This window comes from Schistocerca cancellata, chromosome 2 (assembly GCF_023864275.1).
Source record: "Schistocerca cancellata isolate TAMUIC-IGC-003103 chromosome 2, iqSchCanc2.1, whole genome shotgun sequence".
Lineage (NCBI taxonomy): Eukaryota > Metazoa > Arthropoda > Insecta > Orthoptera > Acrididae > Schistocerca > Schistocerca cancellata.
In genome coordinates, this window is record NC_064627.1 from 832,230,413 (window position 1) to 832,253,554 (window position 23,142).

Here is a 23,142-nt window from a genome sequence, read left to right on the forward strand (position 1 = left end):
CCAAGTAATGAGGTCAAGGGTTCAAAGAACATAGGATTGAAGCTTATGATCCCCTTTTGTTTAATGAGCACGATTTTTCTGTGGGAAAACCACAGACTTTGCTCTTATCACAGACCATTCAGAAACTGCCCCTGCTGAGGCTGTAGCACCTGAAGGCCATCCCGCAAAAACTCCCTAATTATTTGCCTGATGAACTTCTTGCAGAATATAGTGAAGAAACAAGGCCTTCAACAAATGCTGCCTCCATTAAGCCAAAACATTGCTGAAGCATGCAATGTGGATCAACCAAAACAATTATCCTCGCAATAAATACTATTGAGTAAAACACACACACACACATGTTAAATAATTAATGTGCTGTTTTACACATTATAAGAATAAAAATTTATTCATCTTGTATTGATATCATTGTCTTGCCCCCTGCTCAAAGTACCCTTATTAGCTTTTAATATTTTTAATTAATTGTGATTGTATTTAAATAAAAATTTAGAGAACTAAGTACAGTATAGTACAATAAGAGTCTAATTTTTAAAAAAAAATCTGTCAAATGAATTTGTTAAAAATGTGTAAACTCTAACATTGTCACTTGCCTCAGTCTTCCTTGCGTTTTTATCAAGCACTAATTTTGACTTTTTCCATTCTTTGTACATGGAAAAGAATATCTCCCAGGACATAGATATGATTTTACAGATGTCACGATTTCTAGCTCTACAAGCACGTAAAACTCATTTAAAAGCTTTCACTTCATTGTTATATTTTGTAACTGCAAGAGTGTGCATGGCTTCTGTCTGCACTGTAAAGTTGTGAAAGTCTCACAACCCTTAGTTGACTGCTTATGATACTGCATTTCACACTGTTATTGCTAGTTGTAGCTAGGCATTTTAAGTAATTAACGTGTCGTATGTTCGACAATGTTAGGTGTTCATGTCTTAAATAGTGTTCATTTTCTCATTGTATCCCACTGTTTGTTCTCCATTTGTAGATGTGATGATGCGTAAGGCATTCATATTAGTCATACGTTTGTAAAAAAAAAGAAAAATAAATAAATAAAAAAATGGGACTGAGTAGGAATTAGATTTTTGTTTTCTTTCTCAAGCATTTGCAATGTTTGATTTAACAATTCTTTCTCCATCTGTTTGTTTGGCTCCCCTCATGTTTTTATGTTTTCCTATTTAGAAATCATTACAGTTGTTATGTCACAATGACACCAACTTAACATGAAAGGTGGGAGGAGGATATGACATACGAGGGGGGACCCAAAAGTTACCGAAATTGTAATGCTGCACATCATGTACTTGAAGTAGCATGTTGCGCCGCCAGTAGGTTGTAGTAGGAGCTCTGCTGAGTCATTCTGCCATGCGGAGTCACCCAACAGTGAGAAGTGTGGTTTCTTTGCCAGTTCTTTGAGTGTGCCTACAGTGCAGACATGACACGAGGAAATGGCTAGTTCTTACAAACAACGTGCAGCAGTGAAGTTTTGTTTCTTGCTCGGCAAGAACGCAGCAGAAACTATTGCGGTGATTCAGACAGCCTACAAAGACCATGCTCTTAGTAAAATGCAAGTGTACGAATGGTTTTCTCAGTTTAAAAAGGGAGAAATGGTGGTTGAAGATCAGCCCCATTCCGGTCGACCTTCAACTGCTCGAAGCAAAGACAACATTGACAAAATCCGTGATCTCATCAGTGAAGATCGACGCAGGACAATCGACCAATTCGAGAATTTGTCCATGTTGTCCTGGAGCTCAATTCAGTGCATCTCGACCATCTATTTGGGGATGTGAAGAGTGGCAGCAAAATTCGTGCTGAAACTTCTTACCGGAGATCAAAGGGATCGTTGCGTTCGAGCCTGTCTTGAAATGAAGGATGCATTCAAAGATGATCCACATTTTTTCAACAAAATCAGTACAGGTGATGAGTCAAGGTGCTATGGGTACGATCCAGAAAGTAAACAACAGTCATCATAATGGAAGTCACCTGGCTCACTTCGACCAAAAAAAGCTCGTCAAGTGAAATTGAATGTGAAAACGATGTTGATCTGTTTTTTTGACATCAAAGCGATCGTACACTCTGAATTTGTCCCTGAAAACCAGACAGTAAACCAACAATTCTATTTGGAGGTTATGAAACGGCTTCGCAGAAGTTTTTCGCGAAAACGTCCGGCTTTGTGGGATTCTGGCTTTAGGTTCCTGCATCACGACAACGCTCCCGCGCACACGACTCTCAGTGTTCGCCAGTTTTTGGCCTCAACGAAGACGACTACCTCGACCCACGCGCCCTATTCGCCGGATTTAGCACCCTCGGACTTCTTCCTATTCCCGAGGATGAAAAGAGACTTGAGAGGGAAACGTTTTGCGGATGCGGAAGACGTAAAACGCAATGTCATGAAAGTGCTAGCAGGTATCAAAGAGGACGAATTTAAAAGATGCTTCGAACACTGGAATGAACGTTTGGACAAGTGTATTAATACTAATGGAGAGTACTTCAAAGGAGATTCAGGTTGTATTTGAAAACAATAAAGTATATGATTCCTAGAAAGAAATTATTTTTGGGTCCCCCCTCGTATGTCGTGCGTCCAAGTCAGAACTGTTTACAATGAACAGTAGCAGTCTGACATTTGTTGGAACACTTGCTAATTTAATTGCTCATCCGGCTTATGATGCACGTCACGGTTTTGGAAGTCAGCACACTATACTTTAGGAGAAGATCCATAAATTATCAAGGGTATGCATAATTTTATACGTGTGGCATCTCTTTTTCCTTTTCCCTGATCTATGAAGTATGTTACAGGACGGGAATAGGTTTCGTTTAGGCTGTAGCTTAAATAAGAAGGCTGTTGCTTCTACAAACGTAACAAAGTTTATTCTAAAAACATAACAGCAAGCAGGGTACATTAAGGGCGACTAGTGACCGTGGGTGATGACGGGGAAGTCGGCGTACCAGCCGAAGGCGCCGTGGTGGCCAGTGTGCGCGCCGAAGTCGACGTAGTCGCCGTGGTGGTGGCCGCCGTCTCCACCCCCGCCTCCGCCGCCTCCGAGGTGGTGGTGCGCTCCGCGCTCGACGCGCGCCGCCTCTTCCGGCAGTGCGGGGGCGGCTCGGGGAGCTCTGGCCGCCGCTCCCGCCTCCTCCAGCAGCGCGATGTCTGCCTCTCCGTCCAGGGGGATGGCCAGGAAGCGCGGATACGCGCTCGCCGACGCCAGCGCCGTCAACACCAACACTGTTGCCACCTGTGGGCACATGGATACCTAGCATCCCCGCAGACATCAAAGCTATAACGAACGACAAATTCATTTTGTTTTAAGACCAGTTACGGTGCTTTCAGTCATATTTCTGAGTGCTTATGTTTCAATATCATTATACACTACTGGCCATTAAAATCGCTACACCACGAAGATGACGTGCAACAGACGCGAAATTTAACCGACAGGAAAAATATGCTGTGATATGCAAATGATTAGCTTTTCAGAGCATTCACACAAGGTTGGCGCCGGTGGCCACACCTACAACGTGCTGACGTGAGGAAAGTTGCCAACTGATTTCTCATACACAAACAGAAGTTGACCGGCGTTGCCTGTTGAAACGTTGTTGTGATGCCTCGTGTAAGGAGGAGGAATGCGTGCCATCACGTTTTCGACTTTGATGAAGGTCGGATTGTAGCCTATCGCGATTGCGGTTTATCGTATCGCGACATTGCTGCTCGCGTTGGTTGAGATCCAATGACTGTTAGCAGAATATGGAATCGGTGTGTTCAGGTGGGTAATACGGAACGCCGTGCTGGATCCCAACGGCCTCGTATCACTAGCAGTCAAGATGACAGACATCTTATCCGCATGGCTGTAACGGCTCGTGCAGCCACGTCTCGATCCCTGAGTCAACAGATGGGAAAGTTTGCGAGACAACAACCATCTGCACGATCAGTTCGACGACGATTGCAGCAGCATGGACTATCAGCTCGGAGACCATGACTGCGGTTACCCTTGACGCTGCATCACAGACAGGAGCGCCTGTGATGGTGTACTCAACGACGAACCTGTGTGTACGAATGGCAAAACGTCATTTTTTCGGATGAATACAGGTTCTGTTTACAGCATCATGATGGTCGCATCCGTGTGTGGCGACATCGTGGTGAACGAACATTGGAAGCGTGTATTCGTCATCGCCATACTGGCGTATCACCCGGCGTGATGGTATGGGGTGCTATTGGTTACACGTCTCGGTCACCTCTTGTTCGCATTGGCGGCACTTTGAACAGTGGACGTTACATTTCAGATGTGTTACGACCCGTGGCTCTACCCTTCATTCGATCCCTGCGAAACCCTGCATCTCAGCAGGATAATGCACGACCGCATGTTGCATGTCGTGTAGAGCCTTTCTGGATACAGAAAATGTTCGACTGCTGCCCTGGCCAGCACATTCTGCGGATCTCTCACAAATTGAAAACGTCTGGTCAATGGTGGTCGAGCAACTGGCTCGTCACAAAGCGCCAGTCACTACTCTTGATGAACTGTGGTATCATGTTGAAGCGGCATGGGCAGCTGTACATGTACACGCCATCCAACCTCTGTTTGACTCAATGCCCAGGCGTATCAATGCCGTTATTACGGCCAGATGTGGTTGTTCTGAGTACTTATTTCTCAGGATCTATGCATTGCGTGAAAATGTAATCACATGTCAGTTCTAGTGTAATATATTTGTCCAATGAATACCCGTTTATCGTCTACGTTTCTTCTTAGTGTAGCAATTTTAATGGCCAGTAGTGTACATTTTTGACTTAAAGACAGGCCGTACGAACTTCCCCTCAACGATATGATTCGTATTGATAGGCTGTCTAGGGCACTACTAGGATTTCAGTACATGTAAATAAGAAGCAGCAACTTTCAGCAGTTTTCGAGAAAACAGATTGTTAACACTTTACATGTGCTTAAATACTGTTTTGTTTTGTTTTGTTTCTTCCTTTTAATTTATTGCCTTTCGGGACGTACCATTCAGCCATCTCAATAGTGGAAAGTCAAGTATGACGCAACATCCAGTCCCCAAGCGGAGAAAATCTCCTACCTGGTCACGAATCGAATCCGCGCGCCTTCGGTCAGCAATCAGCCGTGCTAACTGCGCTACGCAGTCAAGGGTTCCGCCGCCGAGCTAGTAAGCGCTCGTTAGTTTCACACGCGTGAGGTCTGTGGATCGAATCTCACTCACGGAATTTTTTTATTTCATTCCCACTCACAACAGATATGCGTGGTACACCTCGAAATTGTGTCATGACCGAGTACCCTTTACGAATGTAAACCAAGCCTGTTTTGCAATAGACACATTGAAAAAACCATGCACATCCAAAAATTCGGCGTTCATTACATGTGCTGTACGTCGGAATAGTCACTGTTTTCCACGTTTCTGTGATCAGCTTCATCCTGTTTCGTGCTGTGTTCCATAGGTAAACACATTATTCTTGTCACACATATAGATGCAATGATGTAAATAAAATTACTGTAATGATTTGACTGAAATTTCTTGTGTATCCTTTTTTTACTTTCAATCTGCCCACGAAAACTTTTTTTCTCCTTATTTCAGGATAGGGATTTCAATATAATAAATGATTCATTCAATAATGATAGTTTGCAAAGTCATAATAATTACGTGGGAACGAAAAAAAGATGTGCAGGCAAGGACCTCGTGTGCCCTTAACACGCTGCAGAATCCTTGATTACTAACGCCCAAATGAAGTATATAAGCACATGTAAAATGTTTAACTCTCGATTTTCTCGAAACGGTTGACGGTTGCTTCTTCCTACTTACTTGCCGGTCTCTGTGGCCGAGCGGTTCTAGGCGCTTCCGTCCGGAACCGTGCGACTGCTGCGGTCGCGGGTTCGAATCCTGTTCCGGGCTGTGTGTGATGTCCTTATGTTAGTTAGGTTTAAGTAGTTCTAGGTCCAGGGGACAGATGACCTCAGATGTTAAGTCCCATAGTGCTTAGATTCATTTGAACCTACTTACTTGTGTTGTCGTAGTCGTTCCCTACACATCCTCTCGATATGAATCAAACCGCTGAAGGGAAGTTCTTAAGGTCCCGTTGTTAGAAAACGAGAAGGAAGAATAGTACGACAGGGCCATAACAAGGTGGATGCTGTGTCCCTGGCAGAACTGTCAAAGTTGCGTCACCTCCCCTTTATACAATTTTATCTACACAGGTTATAAAACGTTATAATTTTGTAATCATGTTTAATAAAAATTTTACATTATTGAAAATGAACTGTACTGATGACTATTATTTCACTCAACAAATAAAATGTATCATTGCAGTAAATAAATTATAAATCGTACAAACTCTCTAAACGAATTGAAAGTAAAACAAAATTCATATCTCATTGTTTATGGCAGCTGCTTTGCATTGTTTTAGTATGATCTATCACAAGAGAACAGATTTTATTTGCTCCTCATAAATTATTAATAGTGTGTGAACTATTAATTTGAAAAGCCTAGTATTTAGAGTGGAGAAAATATCCCTTTGAAGGAATTGTGCTTTTGTTATTATTTTGCCTTTATTTCCTTGTTTTAAACAAAGAAAACTCATTGATTATACAATTTAAGTCAAGTTAAGCAACTGAATTACAACAAAAACTTAGTACATAAGTAAGATATGCTTCTAGCAGCGCTAAATCACCACATGCTTGAGGAATGCAGCGGATGACCAATGGGAGAGTATTCGTTTGTGTACACGGTTGGACTTCTATAAACAGAATATACTTGTCTGTAGGCACAACACAGAAAAACTCACGTAAATTTATTAATCAGTCACAGAAGGTTTATTCTTGAATTCCTTTTTACCTGCACAGCAGATCGCACCAACCGAAACTTGGTATCAGCAAAAGTACTGGTTAGAGGGCCAAATAACTTATGTACGGTATCCCTTGCGGCCTTTCAGTTTTCTTTCTTTTTCTCTTTTTTTGCCTCCATCGCCGTCGCGTCTCGTTCCAACCTTCTGTCGAAGGTATCGGCAGCAATCGAAAGCCTTTGGTAAAACAGCACATTTGGTTCAGCACCCGCTCGTCGATCCTTGAAATCGTGTAACACCGTAGCCAAGTAGCAGCAAGAACTCCGTTGCTGAACGTGAGCCAACTGTGCAGGCGGCAGCTGCACGAACTGAATGCAGCGTTCCCCATAAACTGTGTTAAGCAAGGTTTCTGTTCGGTAGCAGGCGATTCTTTAAGACGCTACGTCTCCCGGTTAATTCTCAGACTTCGTTCGTCTGTTTTTGCGCCCTCTCTGTATCTGCTCCCTTAGCGGAAGCCTATCTCGCCATCCCCTCACTTAGGCTCCGTGAATATTGACGAAATAACAATAATCTTCTACAAAAGTAAGCACAGCGACTTTCAAATGCGTTAGTGGCACAGCAGCGGCGCAAATAAACGAACAGCGAAATTAGCTTAGTTGAGAAAGAGGCCTGACAGAACAGTAGGGTAACACGACTATCAAAGTCAACGTTAAAAGTTTCACGCCGCGAATGCTCGATCAGATTAACGTTGCTCTGTACCTCTGAGTGTTAGCACCACTACTTAAATTACAAGGGACGATATTTATTGTTGAAGTTCCGTTCCGCCTCAGAAGTCCCGCGTAGTGTCAATTGACCATGCCACTTTTGTATCAATCATTAATCGGAACTAGATCGCAGTCGACATCTGTTGTTGGTCGAATGGCATTATTTTCAGAAATAAATATTTGAATCACCAATTTTTGGCTGGTTATTTTCTACCATTATCAGTCTAGCCGCCCACATAATGTCAACGGGTTTGATAACTCCTATCGGGGCTAAATTGAAGGCTACCCTGTCGTCAGATACCAAAAAAAAAAAACACATTATGTGCCTAGTAATGACTGTCACATTACTGCAAAGGATAAACTTCGTAGCCTTTTGTAAACAGCGTAGACCCCTCAGCTTCGCAATACGTCGTAAAAACAACCATTTTGCCGTCCTGCCGTCGAAATTTGCTGTTTTCTCGTAATTACCCACGTTCTCGTTAACGGTTTGAAGCGAAGTTTGTGGGACATGGTGGTCTAGTGGGAAGAGTGTGCCTGGAAGTCGACAGATTGCGGGGTCGAATCGCGGACGGACCACGGAAATTTTCAGTCTGCTTTTAATCTTCACGCCTCAACGATGTGGAGTGTCGCCAGGAACGACACATCGTGCGGATTCCACGTTAAACTGTGGGTCCCCTTTTCTTGGTTGGCTAACTGGGGTGGACCGGGGACACGCAAATCGCCGAAGCGGCGTTGGGTTGAATGACTTGCACCTGACCCTAAAAGCACAAGAAACTGAACGAAGTTTCGATGTTATACCCATTTCTAAGAGAAGAAAGTACAACAACTTTGGTAAATTCACCGAAAGAAGTTGCGTCAAACTCAGGAGTCTAGTTACGCAGAAGGCGACGCCCCATAATGCCGGAGCACTTGGTTTTTCAAAACAGCAGAGCTGCATGTCTTCTAACTTTCAAGGATATCAGCACAAATTTCAATGGGTGTCATTTTGGGGAGGGAAAAGAAATTCCTTTGGGGCAGAAATCTGATAAATTTTGATACGAAAATTCCATCGACATTATCTGATCAAAAGTATCTGGACATCTTTAGCGTTGATTAATTCGGGGTGTACCTACCCTTTGGCTTTACGACGGCTTGAATGTGTGTGTGTGTATGTGTGTGTGTGTGTGTGTGTGTGTGTGTGTGTGTGTCTGACCATTTCGGGAACGTTACTGTCCACAAATATTGATTCCCAGATGCAGTGTCACGCCCATACAGTCATCGGCTCCAAACTGTTCCTCTACTGTTCACAGGACGCAAAGCTGTAAAATGGGTTCAGATTCTTCCGCATCTAATGCTTTCTTAAGTGAAATAAGGGGATCTTATCCTGACTGCGAAAAACACCCTCATACCGTGGCAACACTTCCACTATACCTCAATGTTGGCGCTGCTCTTGACGGCAGATAACGTTCTCCAAGCATTCACCAAATCCAAACCCTTCCATCGGATTGCCGCAGGGCACAGCGTGATTCATCACTTCGAAACACTCGTTTCCAGTCATTCACTCTCCAGTGGCATCGGTCTTTACACCGCGACGAGCTATTGTGCTAACTGGCCTGCTGGTAGCACTCTGGAGCTCCCGAGTGATTCCTTCCACTGATTTCATGCGAGTTCTTACAATCACTCTCTGAAATGCTCGACGGTCCCTGCCCGTCACCACATGAGCTCTGTCTGGCCTTGTTTTAGCTGTGGTTATTCCTTATCGTTTCTACTTCACAGAGACGTCTCTATCAGTTGATTCGGGCAGTTTTAGAAATGTCGAAATGTACTTGATGGATATGTTAGTGAGGTGACATCCAATGTCTCATCCACGTTCGAAGTCACTGAGCTCTCCGACCGAACCATTCTGCTGTTATAGCTTCTGTACTTACAACACAATACACCCACCCCCTTCTATACTGGCGGGTCCGCCTGGTGTGACATCTAGTGGTCAATTCCGTTTTACGTAGGAGTGTTCGGATACTACTGATCAGGGGTGGTGATTAGAAGAGCATCCGGCTACCGTCTACCACCAACATTGGCAAATCCCGATTGAAATGTGAACTGCCTGAAGACACGACATAAGGCCAGGAAAAAGGAAGAAGGAGAAGAGAAGGCTCTAGGCAAATGAAATACTAGGATGGTTGATTTCAAATAAACACACTGACAGTTGTACTCCTCATTCTTGAGAGAAATGAGCAGATGACGCACATAAAATTCTGATCAAAAAAGCAAAGTTCATGTGGAAAATTTCAAGTAGCAACTTTTCTCACAATCGATGAGTGAGTGACGAAAATGAGAGAACGCGCTCTAATACTAAACTAGTTCCCCGCAGTGCTCTTAGTGTAAACACGCTGACTCCAATAGTCATCCGTCTGCTGCTGTAAGGTGCTACCAAAGCTCACCAAAAGCGTTTTAAAACGCTATCGACAAGCGCTCTGCGCTGAAGACGTTGACGGGAGAACGGGACAGTTCAGCGCTGATATGCTGCACTTTCCAAGTGATCGTTCTTTTATTTCAACATAAAAATGCGCATAATGAGATTAATGAGCAATTTTTAAAGCAGTTCTTTTTTGAATTTTGCAAGCTCGGGATTTCGGTTAAATAATACGTAACAATAGACTGGTAACGATGTAATGATGACTTCCTTCCCTCGAGTTTTCTTCTTCACTGACGAGTAACTAAGTTCACAAACCACCTCTAGGATGACAGTGTTGTAACTGTTTTAGGACGTACTGCAAAACCTTTTGGGCTATAGTGATTTATGAGACTATTTTGGCGTTAATGCCCGATTATACATTTCCATGACTCCAATCAAACTGGTGATGGTAGTTTTATGCACATCATTTCGACAATTGACGGAATCTTCTTCGTCATGTACTACGAGCGGTGACCTTATTGTTAGGTGTGTTCATTCTATGATTCGAGTCCAGGCAGCGGTTACATCTAAGACCATCTTCGCTGGCAGTAGGCCTATGTGACTGGGTAATCTAGCGCAGTGGTAAAGACACAGTATTTGCATTTGGGAGGACAGAGATTCTTCGTTTTGTCCTCTAGATTTAAGTTTCTGTGGTTTCCATAAATTGCTTAAGGTAAATTCCAGGACGATACTTTTGAAAAAGGACAGGGCCGTTTTCCCTTCCCATCCTTCTGCAATCCGATCTTAAGCTATGTCCCTCAAGACCTTCTCATCTATGGAGCTTTGATCCTCATTTTGGCAGCAGATGACAAAAATGATTAGTAGCGCCAAGAGGGAGAACATAATGGATAAGGCACTCGACTCGCTTTTATAAGAAGTTTTCCCAAGGTTTCTGTAAATCGTTTTAGCGCAACGGCAGGATGGCCTCTAAAAAAGTAGACGGCCGACTTCGTATCCCATCCTTTCCCGATGAAAGCTTCTACTCTGTCTCTAATGACATCGTTACCAAAGGAGCGAGAAGCCCTAATCTTCTTCCTTCTTCAGAGTAGTCCAGTGATCTACATTTTGTCTTCAAAAATAGAATCATGAACTCAGCTGAACATCTAATAAAGGTTTCTGGTATGTTGCTTACTTTGGACGTCACACGCAACGTCCAGAGTCCGGAAATGGGCGAGAAATTATCTCAGCAACATACACCTGTCTTCGACGAGTAAGATGTTCAGTGGTTTTCGTTCCTTAGTCATTCAGGCAGTAATACTTCGAGGAAGCAGAACTCAATTCCTCATTGTTTACTTCATGGGTGGATCCAAGCGCAGTTTCCAAAGTCAAAAATGTTTTTTAGATTTTAAGAAAAGTCAGGGGACGTTATTACGTATGAGACATCTGCGAAAAGAATGATTCTGAGTGAGGCAGTGTCTGTGTGTGATGTTCAACTCTATACTCAATAAAAAATAAAGAAAGAATCAATGTAGCGATTAAAATTCAGCGTGCTGACATTGCTATTCTCTGTGAAAGAGAGAAAGAGTTACAAGATCTGAAGAATCAAATGAGTAATCTACTGAACACAGAATATGGCGCGAGAGTAAACCAAAGAAAGACGAAGGTGTTTAAGAGGCGCATAAATGAGATGAGCGACAAACTTAATATTAAAATTGAGGATTGCATATTAGACGAAGCGAAGAAATACTGTTATCTAGGAAACAAAACAACGCATGACGGAAGAAGCAAGAACATAAAAAGCAGATGACCTTTTGCAAAGGTAGTATTCTTCGCCAAAAAAAGCCTTATAGTATCAGAAAGTACGAAAGTGGGACATGGGTTGTGGTGGGACGGGAAAAGAAGAGAATCTAAGCATTTGAGTTGGGTGTTACAGAATCATGCTTAAAATTATCTGGGCTATTATACACTCCTGGAAATTGAAATAAGAACACCGTGAATTCATTGTCCCAGAAAGGGGAAACTTTATTGACACATTCCTGGGCTCAGATACATCACATGATCACACTGACAGAACCACAGGCACATAGACACAGGCAACAGAGCATGCACAATGTCGGCACTAGTACAGTGTATATCCACCTTTCGCAGCAATGCAGGCTGCTATTCTCCCATGGAGACGATCGTAGAGATGCTGGATGTAGTCCTGTGGAACGGCTTGCCATGCCATTTCCACCTGGCGCCTTAGTTGGACCAGCGTTCGTGCTGGACGTGCAGACCGCGTGAGACGACGCTTCATCCAGTCCCAAACATGCTCAATGGGGGACAGATCCGGAGATCTTGCTGGCCAGGGTAGTTGACTTACACCTTCTAGAGCACGTTGGGTGGCACGGGATACATACGGACGTGCATTGTCCTGTTGGAACAGCAAGTTCCCTTGCCGGTCTAGGAATGGTAGAACGATGGGTTCGATGACGGTTTGGATGTACCGTGCACTATTCAGTGTCCCCTCGACGATCACCAGTGGTGTACGGCCAGTGTAGGAGATCGCTCCCCACACCATGATGCCGGGTGTTGGCCCTGTGTGCCTCGGTCGTATGCAGTCCTGATTGTGGCGCTCACCTGCACGGCGCCAAACACGCATACGACCATCATTGGCACCAAGGCAGAAGCGACTCTCATCGCTGAAGACGACACGTCTCCATTCGTCCCTCCATTCACGCCTGTCGCGACACCACTGGAGGCGGGCTGCACGATGTTGGGGCGTGAGCGGAAGACGGCCTAACGGTGTGCGGGACCGTAGCCCAGCTTCATGGAGACGGTTGCGAATGGTCCTCGCCGATACCCCAGGAGCAACAGTGTCCCTAATTTGCTGGGAAGTGGCGGTGCGGTCCCCTACGGCACTGCGTAGGATCCTACGGTCTTGGCGTGCATCCGTGCGTCGCTGCGGTCCGGTCCCAGGTCGACGGGCACGTGCACCTTCCGCCGACCACTGGCGACAACATCGATGTACTGTGGAGACCTCACGCCCCACGTGTTGAGCAATTCGGCGGTACGTCCACCCGGCCTTCCGCATGCCCACTATACGCCCTCGCTCAAAGTCCGTCAACTGCACATACGGTTCACGTCCACGCTGTCGCAGCATGCTACCAGTGTTAAAGACTGCGATGGAGCTCCGTATGCCACGGCAAACTGGCTGACACTGACGGCGGCGGTGCACAAATACTGCGCAGCTAGCGCCATTCGACGGCCAACACCGCGGTTCCTGGTGTGTCCGCTGTGCCGTACGTGTGATCATTGCTTGTACAGCCCTCTCGCAGTGTCCGGAGCAAGTATGGTGGGTCTGACACACCGGTGTCAATGTGTTCTTTTTTCCATTTCCAGGAGTGTAGTTGAGGAGGTTCTCGACAGACTCAGAGAGGAAAAGGATATCTGGAAAAGACTAACTAGAAGAAGGGAGAGGATGGTAGGGCGTATGTTAAGACATCCCATTAGAAAGAAAGCATCAGAAGAGTTGGCGAATGGTATTTTCCAATTATTAAGTGGTTATCTGAAAATGGACTCTCCCTAAATTTTGAAACGACCTACTGCATTCAGTTCTGTAAAAGAAATAGTCTAACCAACAACTGATGCAGCATATGTCCAGGAGTCAGTAAGTAGGGTAGAATGCTCCAACTTTGTGGGTTATACATACCGCTGAAAACTTGAATTCTAAGAGGCATATTAGGAGCGTCTAAAACAATTAAGTTCAGCTGCTTTTGCTCTACGTATAATTGCTAATCTTAGAAATAAACATATGAATCTCCTAATACATTTTGCAAATTTCCACTCAGTAATGTCGTACAGTGTAATTTTCTGGGGTAAATTATCACTCAGAAAGAAAGTATTGACTGCAAAAAAGCGAAGAGTAAGAATAATATGTGGCGTATACCTACGGACTTTTAAAGAGCTAGACATTTACCGGAGCCGCCACAATACATATATTCACTAATGAAATTCGTCATTAATAATCCATCACAATTTGAGAAGAACAGCGATATATATACCTACGACACTGCATGACCTTTATTAACCATTGTTAAAGCTGTCACTGACTCAGAGAGGAGTGCAATAAGCAGCAACGAAAATTTTCGATCATTCGCCCAATAACATAAAATGTCTGACAGGTAGCGATGCAAATTTCAAATCTAATTTGAAATCATATCTCCTGGCCAGCAACGCCTTCTATTCCACTGGAATATATCCAACTAACAATGAAGGACATTGGGTGCAAGTGCTACTTTGAAATGAAGAGGCCAATACAGGCGAATAAATCGCGTCATAGAACTGCCAGAAGATTGATGAGAAGAAAAGAAAGTACGCCCATATGTCAACGGAGTCAATGGCTTATAGTGCGTTTCGTATGTATAAAAAGAATTTCACGAATAGCTTGTGGAATTCAAAATATGCTATTTCGCTACACTTCATGGAGAAAAGAATTTCCAGGTACTAGAATGTAAGCATGATTGATGCCAGAACGATAACGAATCACTCATTTCCTACAACCGAGACTGTAGGGCACTGCTTCGATGACGGGAAAAGCTGAAGTTGGGCACGGAGGAGAGGTACTCACCGCGACCTTCATGCTGCTGGATGCTCTGTGCTGCTCGGACTGCCACAGACATCCGCGGATCGCCCCTTTATAGCGCCGCGGCCGTCGGCAAAAACGGGGAGTCGCTGGCTTGGCGCGGCGCGGAGACGGCGCGGCCTGCTGAACTGGGCTTCCGCGGCCAAAAACATCGCCAGCTCGCAGAAGCCTCCCGCGCCTGCCTCTGCTAGCTCTCTCGATTCCTCCGCTGCGCCGCAACTCCGCCAGTCCAACCAAGCACACTCCGAAAGTTTCCAGGAAGTCATTGCCCGATTCCCGCGGTCCTTGGAAACAAACTTCACATCTCTTCAATGTACTCACTGTCAAGCACCATGCGGCATAGCGTCTTTTCGAATTACTCCCCACAATATACGCTGAAGCGCCAAAGAAACTGGTATAGGCAAGCGTATTCAAATGCAGAGACATGTAAACAGGCAGAATACGGCGCCGGCCGGTGTGGCCGTGCGGTTCTAGGCGCTTCAGTCTGGAACCGCGTGACCGCTACGATCGCAGGTTCGAATCCTGCCTGGGGCATGGATGTGTGTGATGTCCTTAGGTTAGTTAGGTTTAAGTAGTTCTAAGTTCTAGGGGACTTATGACCACAGCAGTTGAGTCCCATAGTGCTCAGAGCCATTTGAACCAGAATACGGCGCTGAGGTCGGTAACGCCTATATAAGACAAACAAGTGTCTGGAGCAGTTGTTACATCGGTTACTGTTGCTACAGTGGCAGGTTATCAAATTTTAAGTGAGTTTGAACGCGATGCTATAGTCGGCGCACGAGCGATGGACACAGCATCTCCGAGGTAGTGAAGAAATGGGGATTTTCCCCTACGACCATTTCACGGGTGTACTGTGAATATCAGAAATCCAGTAAAACATCAAATCTCCGACATCGCTGAGGCTGGAAAAAGATCCTGCAAGAACGGGACCGACGACGATTGAAGATAATTAAGCAAATTGCAATGCTGGGCCACCAATAAGTGTCAGCATGTGAACCATTCAACGAAACATCATCGATATGGGTTTTCAGAGCCGAAGGCCCATTCGTGTACCCTTGATGACTGCATAATACAAAGCTTTACGCCACGTCTGGGCCCATCAACACCAACCTTAGACTGTTGATGATTGGAAACATGTTTCCTGGTCAGACGAGTCTCATTTCAAATTATTTCGAGCAGATGGATGTGTACATGTATGAATCTACGGACCCTGCATGTCAACAGGGGACTGTTGAAACTGGTGGAGGCTCTGTAATGGTCTGGGTATGTGCAGTTGGAGTGATATATCTAGATACGACTCTGACAGGTGACACATACGTAAGCGTCCTGACTGATCACCTGCATCCATTCATGCCCATTGTTTATTCCAACGGACTTGGGCAGTTCCAGCAGGACAATGCGTCACTCCACCCGTCCAGAATTGCTAGAGTGTGGCTCCAGTAACACTCTTCTGAGTTTAAACACTTCCGCTGGCCACCAAACTCCCCAGACATGAACATTTTTGAGCGTATCTGGGATGCCTTGCAACGTGCTGTTCAGAAGAGATCTCCACCTCCTTGTACTCTTACGGATTTATAGTCAGCCCTGCAGGATTCATGGTGTCAGTTCCCTCCAGCACTACTTCAGACATTAGTCGAGTCCATGCCACGTCATGTTGCAGCACTTCTGCGTGCTCGTGGGAACTGGACACTACAATAGGCAGGTGTACCAGTTTCCTTGGCTCTTTATTGCAGCTTTAGGGTACGTAGCCCAGTTCACCCAACCAAACCAGCTTGGATTGTAATTGAAGTCGTGAATGATAGCAGTCGAAGTTAGGCTCTTTCTGTGCATCTGCGTCACACATTCTCCGACACTCAATGAGCCTCCATCAATGTTCTGAGCGCTCTGCTGTGAATGTTGCAGTCCGGGTGAGTTAAATGTGCCTGCAGCGAGTAATTTAATAAATTTTTATTCCATTTGTTGCGAGTTGTCATGACTGGTGATGGTGGTAAGCGACATTCTACATAAGCAATCGAGAGACATAATTTGCTGGATATATGCTTTCTTAAAATGCAAAGCACATGTATACCCTTACTGGCACAATGCTCAGTTGGAAATGGCGACAAAGCAGTTTCCATCCGTGGGTCGATCTACATGGACAATTATCGTTTGTGATTTGCACTATTACTCCTGATCAAAAGCTAACTTGGAACCCCCACCTACCAACCATCCAAAACAAAATACAATGTAGACTTTAATCACTAATCGTCCCTATCCTCGTCTGTCCTATATACTTGAAATGAAACTCTGCCAAACATTGCCAAAGAGCGCACCGTAGGTGCAGGTCTGATGGGGGACCATCAGACCTGTTAAACACGAATTTTGACGCGTCTTGGGTACTTCGCAGAGGGACATGTGCTGAGTACCTGTCTTGTGGCTTTTCCTGCGATGACCCCTAATTCCCGAGAAAATCGAAGTAAAATTAATTACGTTTTTACCAGGCGAACATAGCGCAGCAGCTAAGGTTCACAGCTATTACGCTGACAGTATCGGTTAAAATCTTGCCCATGTAATATACTCTAATGCAAAATTTGCAACACAAAAAAATTAATAAATGAAATGCGCTAGTTTGCGTTTGTTCTACAGCACAATACTGTAAAAGAAAAGCGAACTATCGCTTTTCATTTATCATAATGTTGTTCTATCAAGAAGGATGGAAGATTCAGTTAACATAAAAAATAATTAATACAGAGTAATGAAATTTCGGAAATACATTTTTCCATGAAACATATTTAAGTGAGTGGCACTGCATGGTCACAGGTTAATGTACGCGTGAGATAAGCCACTGCAAATGTGAAACGCTGGTACATTAATAATAGGTGTAACTGCCAGAATGGTGAATGTAATCATAAAAACGTGCATGAATTGTGTTGTAATTACAGGTGCCTGTTGTCGGTTTGTGGGTTAAAATGGGGACGGTTAGTGCTGTTTGTAGATGACGTTGAAGCTGCCGTCCAGTGATGTCCCGTATGTGCTCGGTTGGAGAAAGATCTGGTCATCGAACAGGCCAAGGCAATATGTCGACACTCTGTAGAGCATGTTGGGTTACAACAGCAGTATGTGGGCGAGCGTTATCATGTTGCAAATTACCCTGGGAATACTGTTCATGTTAGGCGCTTGAATCTGGAATGCCGGTCGCGGTGGCCGTGCGTTTCTAGGCGCTCCAGTCCGGAGCCGCGCTGCTGCTACGGTCGCAGGTTCGAATCCTGCCTCGGGCATGGGTGTGTGTGATGTCATTAGGTTAGTTAGGTTTAAGTAGTTCTAAGTTCTAGGGGACTAATGACCACAGCAGTTGAGTCCCATAGTGCTCAGAGCCATTTGAATCTGGAACCGCGCGACCGCTACGGGCGGAGGTCCGAATCCTGCCTCGGACATGGATGTGTGTGATGTCCTTAGGTTAGTTAGGTTTAAGTAGTTCTAAGTTCTAGGGGACTGATGACCTCAGATGTTAAGTCCCATAGTGCTCAGAGCCATTTGAATACTGTTCATGAATGGCAGCACAACAGGTCGAAGCACCAGACTGATGTACAACTTTGCAGTCAGGCTGAGTGGGATAACCACGAGAGTGCTCCTGCTGTCATACGAAATCGTACCCCAGATCATAGCTCCAGGTGTAGATCCAGTGTGTCTAGCACGGAGATAGGTTGGGTGCACGTCCTCGACTGGCTCCTTCCTAACCAGCGCACAACCGTCATTGGCGCCGAGGCAGAACCAGCGTTCGTCAGAAAACACAGCAGACCTCCACCCTGCCGTCCAGTGAGCTCTCTCTTGGTCAACCACTGAAGTCGCAAATGGCGGCGGTTGGGATCCAGTGGAATGCACAGTACAGACCGTCTGGCCTGGAGCTGTCCTTGAAGTAACCAATTTGTAACAGTTCGCCGTGTCACTAATTGCTGCTCAAATTCCTGCTGCAGATGCAGCTCAATGAGCCAGAGCCATACACCGAACACAATGGTCTTGCCTCTGCAGTGTGCTATGTGGCTATCTGAAGTTCAGTCTTATTGTGACTGTACCTTCCTGTGACCACTGATGCCAGCAGTTGTCTATAATCGCTACATCCCTTTCAGGTCTTTCTGCAGTATAGCATGAGAAACATCCAGCATCTTGTAGCCCCATTATACAGCCTCAGTCAAACTCAGTGAGGTGTTGAATAAGCCGTCTTTGTCACCTTTAAGGCATTCTTGACTAACAGCAACTTTTAGATGTAGAAACACGCCCATCAACTTTTGTTTGTATCGCACAGCTCCTTCTTGGTGCTCAATTTTTTTCCGTCAGTGCTTTTTTTAGTTTCATCCTACAAAATATCATTAAATAGTACATGTCTCGCAACGTTATTCAAAAATAGTTATTTTCGCTGTAGTCATGTCGTCAATAAATTATCCATTATAGCAAACTTTCTTCAATTGTGTATTCAGTTTGTCACAGAATAGATTACAGAAGCTTCTCACTCTCTATTGCTTGCATCGCTTGCCATGATGAAACAAAATTTCACCAGAAGAAGCCGAGAACTAATTTGTAGAACACCACGCAAGATTAATGAAAGCTATTGCCTTTCAGCCACATGTGTTTTACAGATGCGATACCGAAAAAAAAAAACGGATCGTTTAAATTCTTCTATGATAAATTCCATCCGGACTTCTGTTTTAGCACTTCAGCTGACCAACCGATAGTCAGTAAAGACGATTCTGTAATCTGTTCTGTAACAAACGGGATACACATTTGAATAAATTTTCTGTAATGATTGGTTTATTTATGAAATCACTACAGCGAAAGTAGTGAGGTAGTGGGGCTCTGAGGACACTTTTGATATCAAACTAATATGCAAATTAATTAAATTTATCGGTTATTTACGCCCAGATGGCGTCATGTCTTTCCCCTGCCCCTGGTCTCTCCGTTCTCCTCACCTCCCATCCCACCCCCCCCCCCCCCCCACCTGCCCTATTGGCAGGAATTTCGAATTATGGCAGCAATTTCGAATTCTGGCAAGAAATTCAAAATTGATGGGAATTTCAAATATGGTAGAAATTTCGCTGTCGTAAGGTTTTGCTGACTTCCCATCCCACCCTCCACCCGGGCATTGGCGGAAATTAAAAATGGCGGTGCCCTTTCGGGACTCAAACGCCAGTCCTTCTGTGTGGAATGCCCAAGTGCACCCTGCAGTACAGGGAAACTGTCCAGACGGAGGAGAAGAAGGTTAGGTTAGTGTACATGGTTTATTTTGGATGGTAAACTGAAGTAAAAATCGGACCTAATTGCTTAATTAATCGTAAAGATTGGCCTAATTACACATCCATATGCATAACGTTACACAAGGAGTGCCTAAAATCGCAATACACATCAAAAATTGATGATGTCATACAACTATTGTTATTATGCTTGGAAAAAAAATTACAGTACTGCTCGAAAGTAGTAGCAGATGCACTCAAACTCTACATAAGATGATCTCTTCACCTACAAGCCGGTGGAGGAAAGGCTGTCGTAAGGTTTTGCTGACTTCCCATCCCACCCTCCACTATCTTTATTTTTGGCTGGAATTGTGTTCAACAGATAAGATGCTTGTGTTGGACAGAGTGGAGTTTAATAAGCGTATTACCTGTAAGCATACAGCTGAGAACTGTGGCTATCACTGTTTGATGTCGGAGTTCACTACAGACGCCTCCCACTGCATTGCTCAACAATCGCCTTACAGCCTTGGTGCTCAGAATTCAGGAACGACAATACACGCAACCAAAAGTGATGGAAAAATGCTTCCCTGTTCTCATTACATCTCAAAATTGTTGTGAAAAAGCCAGCACTTGTAAACAGTGGGTCACAATGCAGCCCATGTACTGGTGATTGGAAAAAATCATCATAATAACACAACTACTACAAAAATCAACCCCAAAAGATTGCACCAGGAGAGAGGAGCAACGATTTCACTTGCGTTCTTCTCGATGTGGGGTCACAAACTAACCAACTTAGAGCCAGTCTTAACCCCCCTCCCCCCTGCCACCCCTCATCCCTCCGTCTCCTCACCGTAGGTAGGGATACAGGCCTGTTCCACGTTGTCTCTAACGGTCCACAAAGAGATCCATGTGGTGGCAGTGATACACTGTCTCTGGTCTGCAGAATTCAATCACCTCCTTCCCCTCTCTCTGTCCACCTCCTCCTCATACCATTCTGTCCATTTCCTCTCTCCTATCCCTTTGTTCATCTCCTCCTCCCCCCCCCCCTACACCTACCTGTGTCCATCGCGCCCTTCTACCTCTCTGTCCACCTCCCTCCTCCCCCTTCTCTTTCCACGTAATTACCCCCATCCCGATACGCGGTTGCTGGTTCTCACCAACTCAGTATTAGTTCCAGACAGTAAGTAATACACTCTGTGACAAAAAAAGAAAGAAAAAAGAACGACGCAGCACGACGGAATTGTCCGAATGAGACGGAAATCGGGAAATAGATAGATGATCACACGAACAAATGATTACAATTTCAGAAAAAATTGATGATTTATTCAAGAGAAAGAGCTTCGCAAACTAAGTCAACAACGCGTTGGTCATCGGCGTTTAGTTCGAAGCGGGATTCATCACTGAAGATAACTGTACTCCGCCAATGAGACGTCAGTCCGAAGACGTGTCTGGAGACGCCCTGGACAGCGGTGAGGTAGCAACCTGACTGTCGCCCGCCACGCAGCCTGACAACTAATGATCTGACGTGCAACTTCCTTCCATAGCAGGATGCCTTTGGTTGTCATCAGCGCCACTCTTACAGCACAGCGGTACGTCGGCGGTATTCTACGGCCCGTTTTGTTGCTCTTCGTGCCAAGCCACCCCGGGCTTACTTTTGAGCAAGGTAATAAGCACCCCAGCACGGCACGAGTCTCTACTGCTTGTCTTCGTGCTTTCCAAGTCATCTCTTGACCAGCAACATCGCCGGATCTCTCCCTAATTGAGAATGTCTGGAGCATTATGGACAGGGCCTGCAACCAGCTCGCGTGCCAGGTGGACAGGGTTTGACACGACGTCCCTCAGGAGGACATGTAGCAGCTCTGTCAATCAATGCCAAGCCGAACAGCTGCTTCTATAAGGGCCTGAGGTAGGCTAAGCGTTACTGACTCGTTCAATTTGTGAAGTTCTTTCTCTTGAATAAATCATCCAGTTTTTCTGAAATTGTCTGTACATGTGCATCACGTCTACTGATTTCCGACCCTTTCGTATAATTCCTCCGTGGTGCATTTTTTTTTTTTTTTTCTTACAGTGTATGTGTACCAAGCTTGATTGAAATCGATCAAGTGGTTTAAGAGGAGATATAGACACGTACCCTATAATAATATGTACAGATTCAGATTGAACACTCCTTCATTTAAATGCACCATCGTCTCTGGCGTGTTTGGCATTCTTTTGTAATATTCGAACTTGTAGCGGCGGGTAAGGAAGCGTGCGGACAATACGCACTGCTCGGCGGTAGCATACGACCTGCTGTCACAGGCATGTCGCGACTGTCTAAAAAGGCAACCGTAGTACCACAGTCTAACATAACAGTCGCGACACTTCGCCTCGATTTTGTTGCCTACCGCGCCATCAGCTCCCCAAGCGGCCAGTAACTTGAAGTGCGAGTTCGGCGCACTCGTGAAAGCGAATAGTGATTGTTTATTTTGATTTCTACGGTCGTTTTTACAAGCGGGAGCGTTTGTAGCGCAATAAATTGCAGCAACAAAAAAAGGAAGACACCACAGCTGTGTTTTTTTAGGTTTCCTAAGGATCCCGAGAGATATATACCATCATGTTACTAAACTGTGCCGGCCGCTACGGTAGCAGGTTCGAATCCTGCCTCAGGCATGGATGTGTATGATGTCCTTCGGTTAGTTAGGTTTAGGTAGTTCTAAGTTCCAGGGGACTGGTGCCCTCAGCAGTTAAGTCCCATAGTTCTCAGAGCCATTTTTTGAACTAAACTGTATCGTCAGGATTCACTTGCAAATTACATGTGTATTAATGATTAATGTTTCGTTTTAGGAGCAGAAAATGGCTAGTTAATAGCAGACGAGAAGACCTTATAAGAAAAGACCCACTTTACCTGTATAATAATATTAGGTTTTGTTCGCTACATCTCGAACAAAACCAGTTCATGATCGCAGACAATAATAAACTCGTGTGGAATGCAGCACCCTCACTGTTTGACATCCCAAATAAGCCACCTCAACTGACGATGAAGAGGAAGCTGCCACAAAGATTCGACAATCCATCTAAAGCTGTAAAACAGTCCTATGACACAGAAGCAGCCAGTTCAGTTCTCCATGTATCAGTGCCAGATTCGTGTGAATCGTAAACACAGACGTGCTTTGACGATGAAGTGGTTAGATTAAGTGCAGTTCTCCGTGTCTTATAAAAGCGTAATGTTTGGTATGTGTTACATTCACTTATGTTATTAGTCACTTAATTTTCCTTGCTTCCTTCGTGTGATGACATTATTTTGTTAGCACCTTGTTCACTGACAGATTGTTTGAAAATTATTCAAATATTTGGTTTTGCGTGAAATGTAATCAGCTCATTATAATGTTATAATTTTTTGCCCCACTTAGACTAATATAAAGATGAAGGTC

General features: G+C 44.7%; 1 protein-coding gene across 1 annotated transcript; it reads right to left on the reverse strand.

The window, feature by feature from the left end:
- Positions 1-2,837: 2,837 nt before the first annotated feature.
- LOC126148531 (uncharacterized) lies at positions 2,838-14,573 on the reverse strand. The gene is made up of 2 exons (XM_049915762.1): positions 14,514-14,573; positions 2,838-3,224 (listed from the first exon to the last, which is right to left on the reverse strand). The coding sequence occupies exons 1-2, from the start codon at positions 14,523-14,525 to the stop codon at positions 2,901-2,903; spliced, it is 336 nt and encodes a 111-aa protein (XP_049771719.1). The 5' UTR covers positions 14,526-14,573; the 3' UTR covers positions 2,838-2,900.
- Between the last annotated feature and the right edge of the window lie 8,569 nt (positions 14,574-23,142).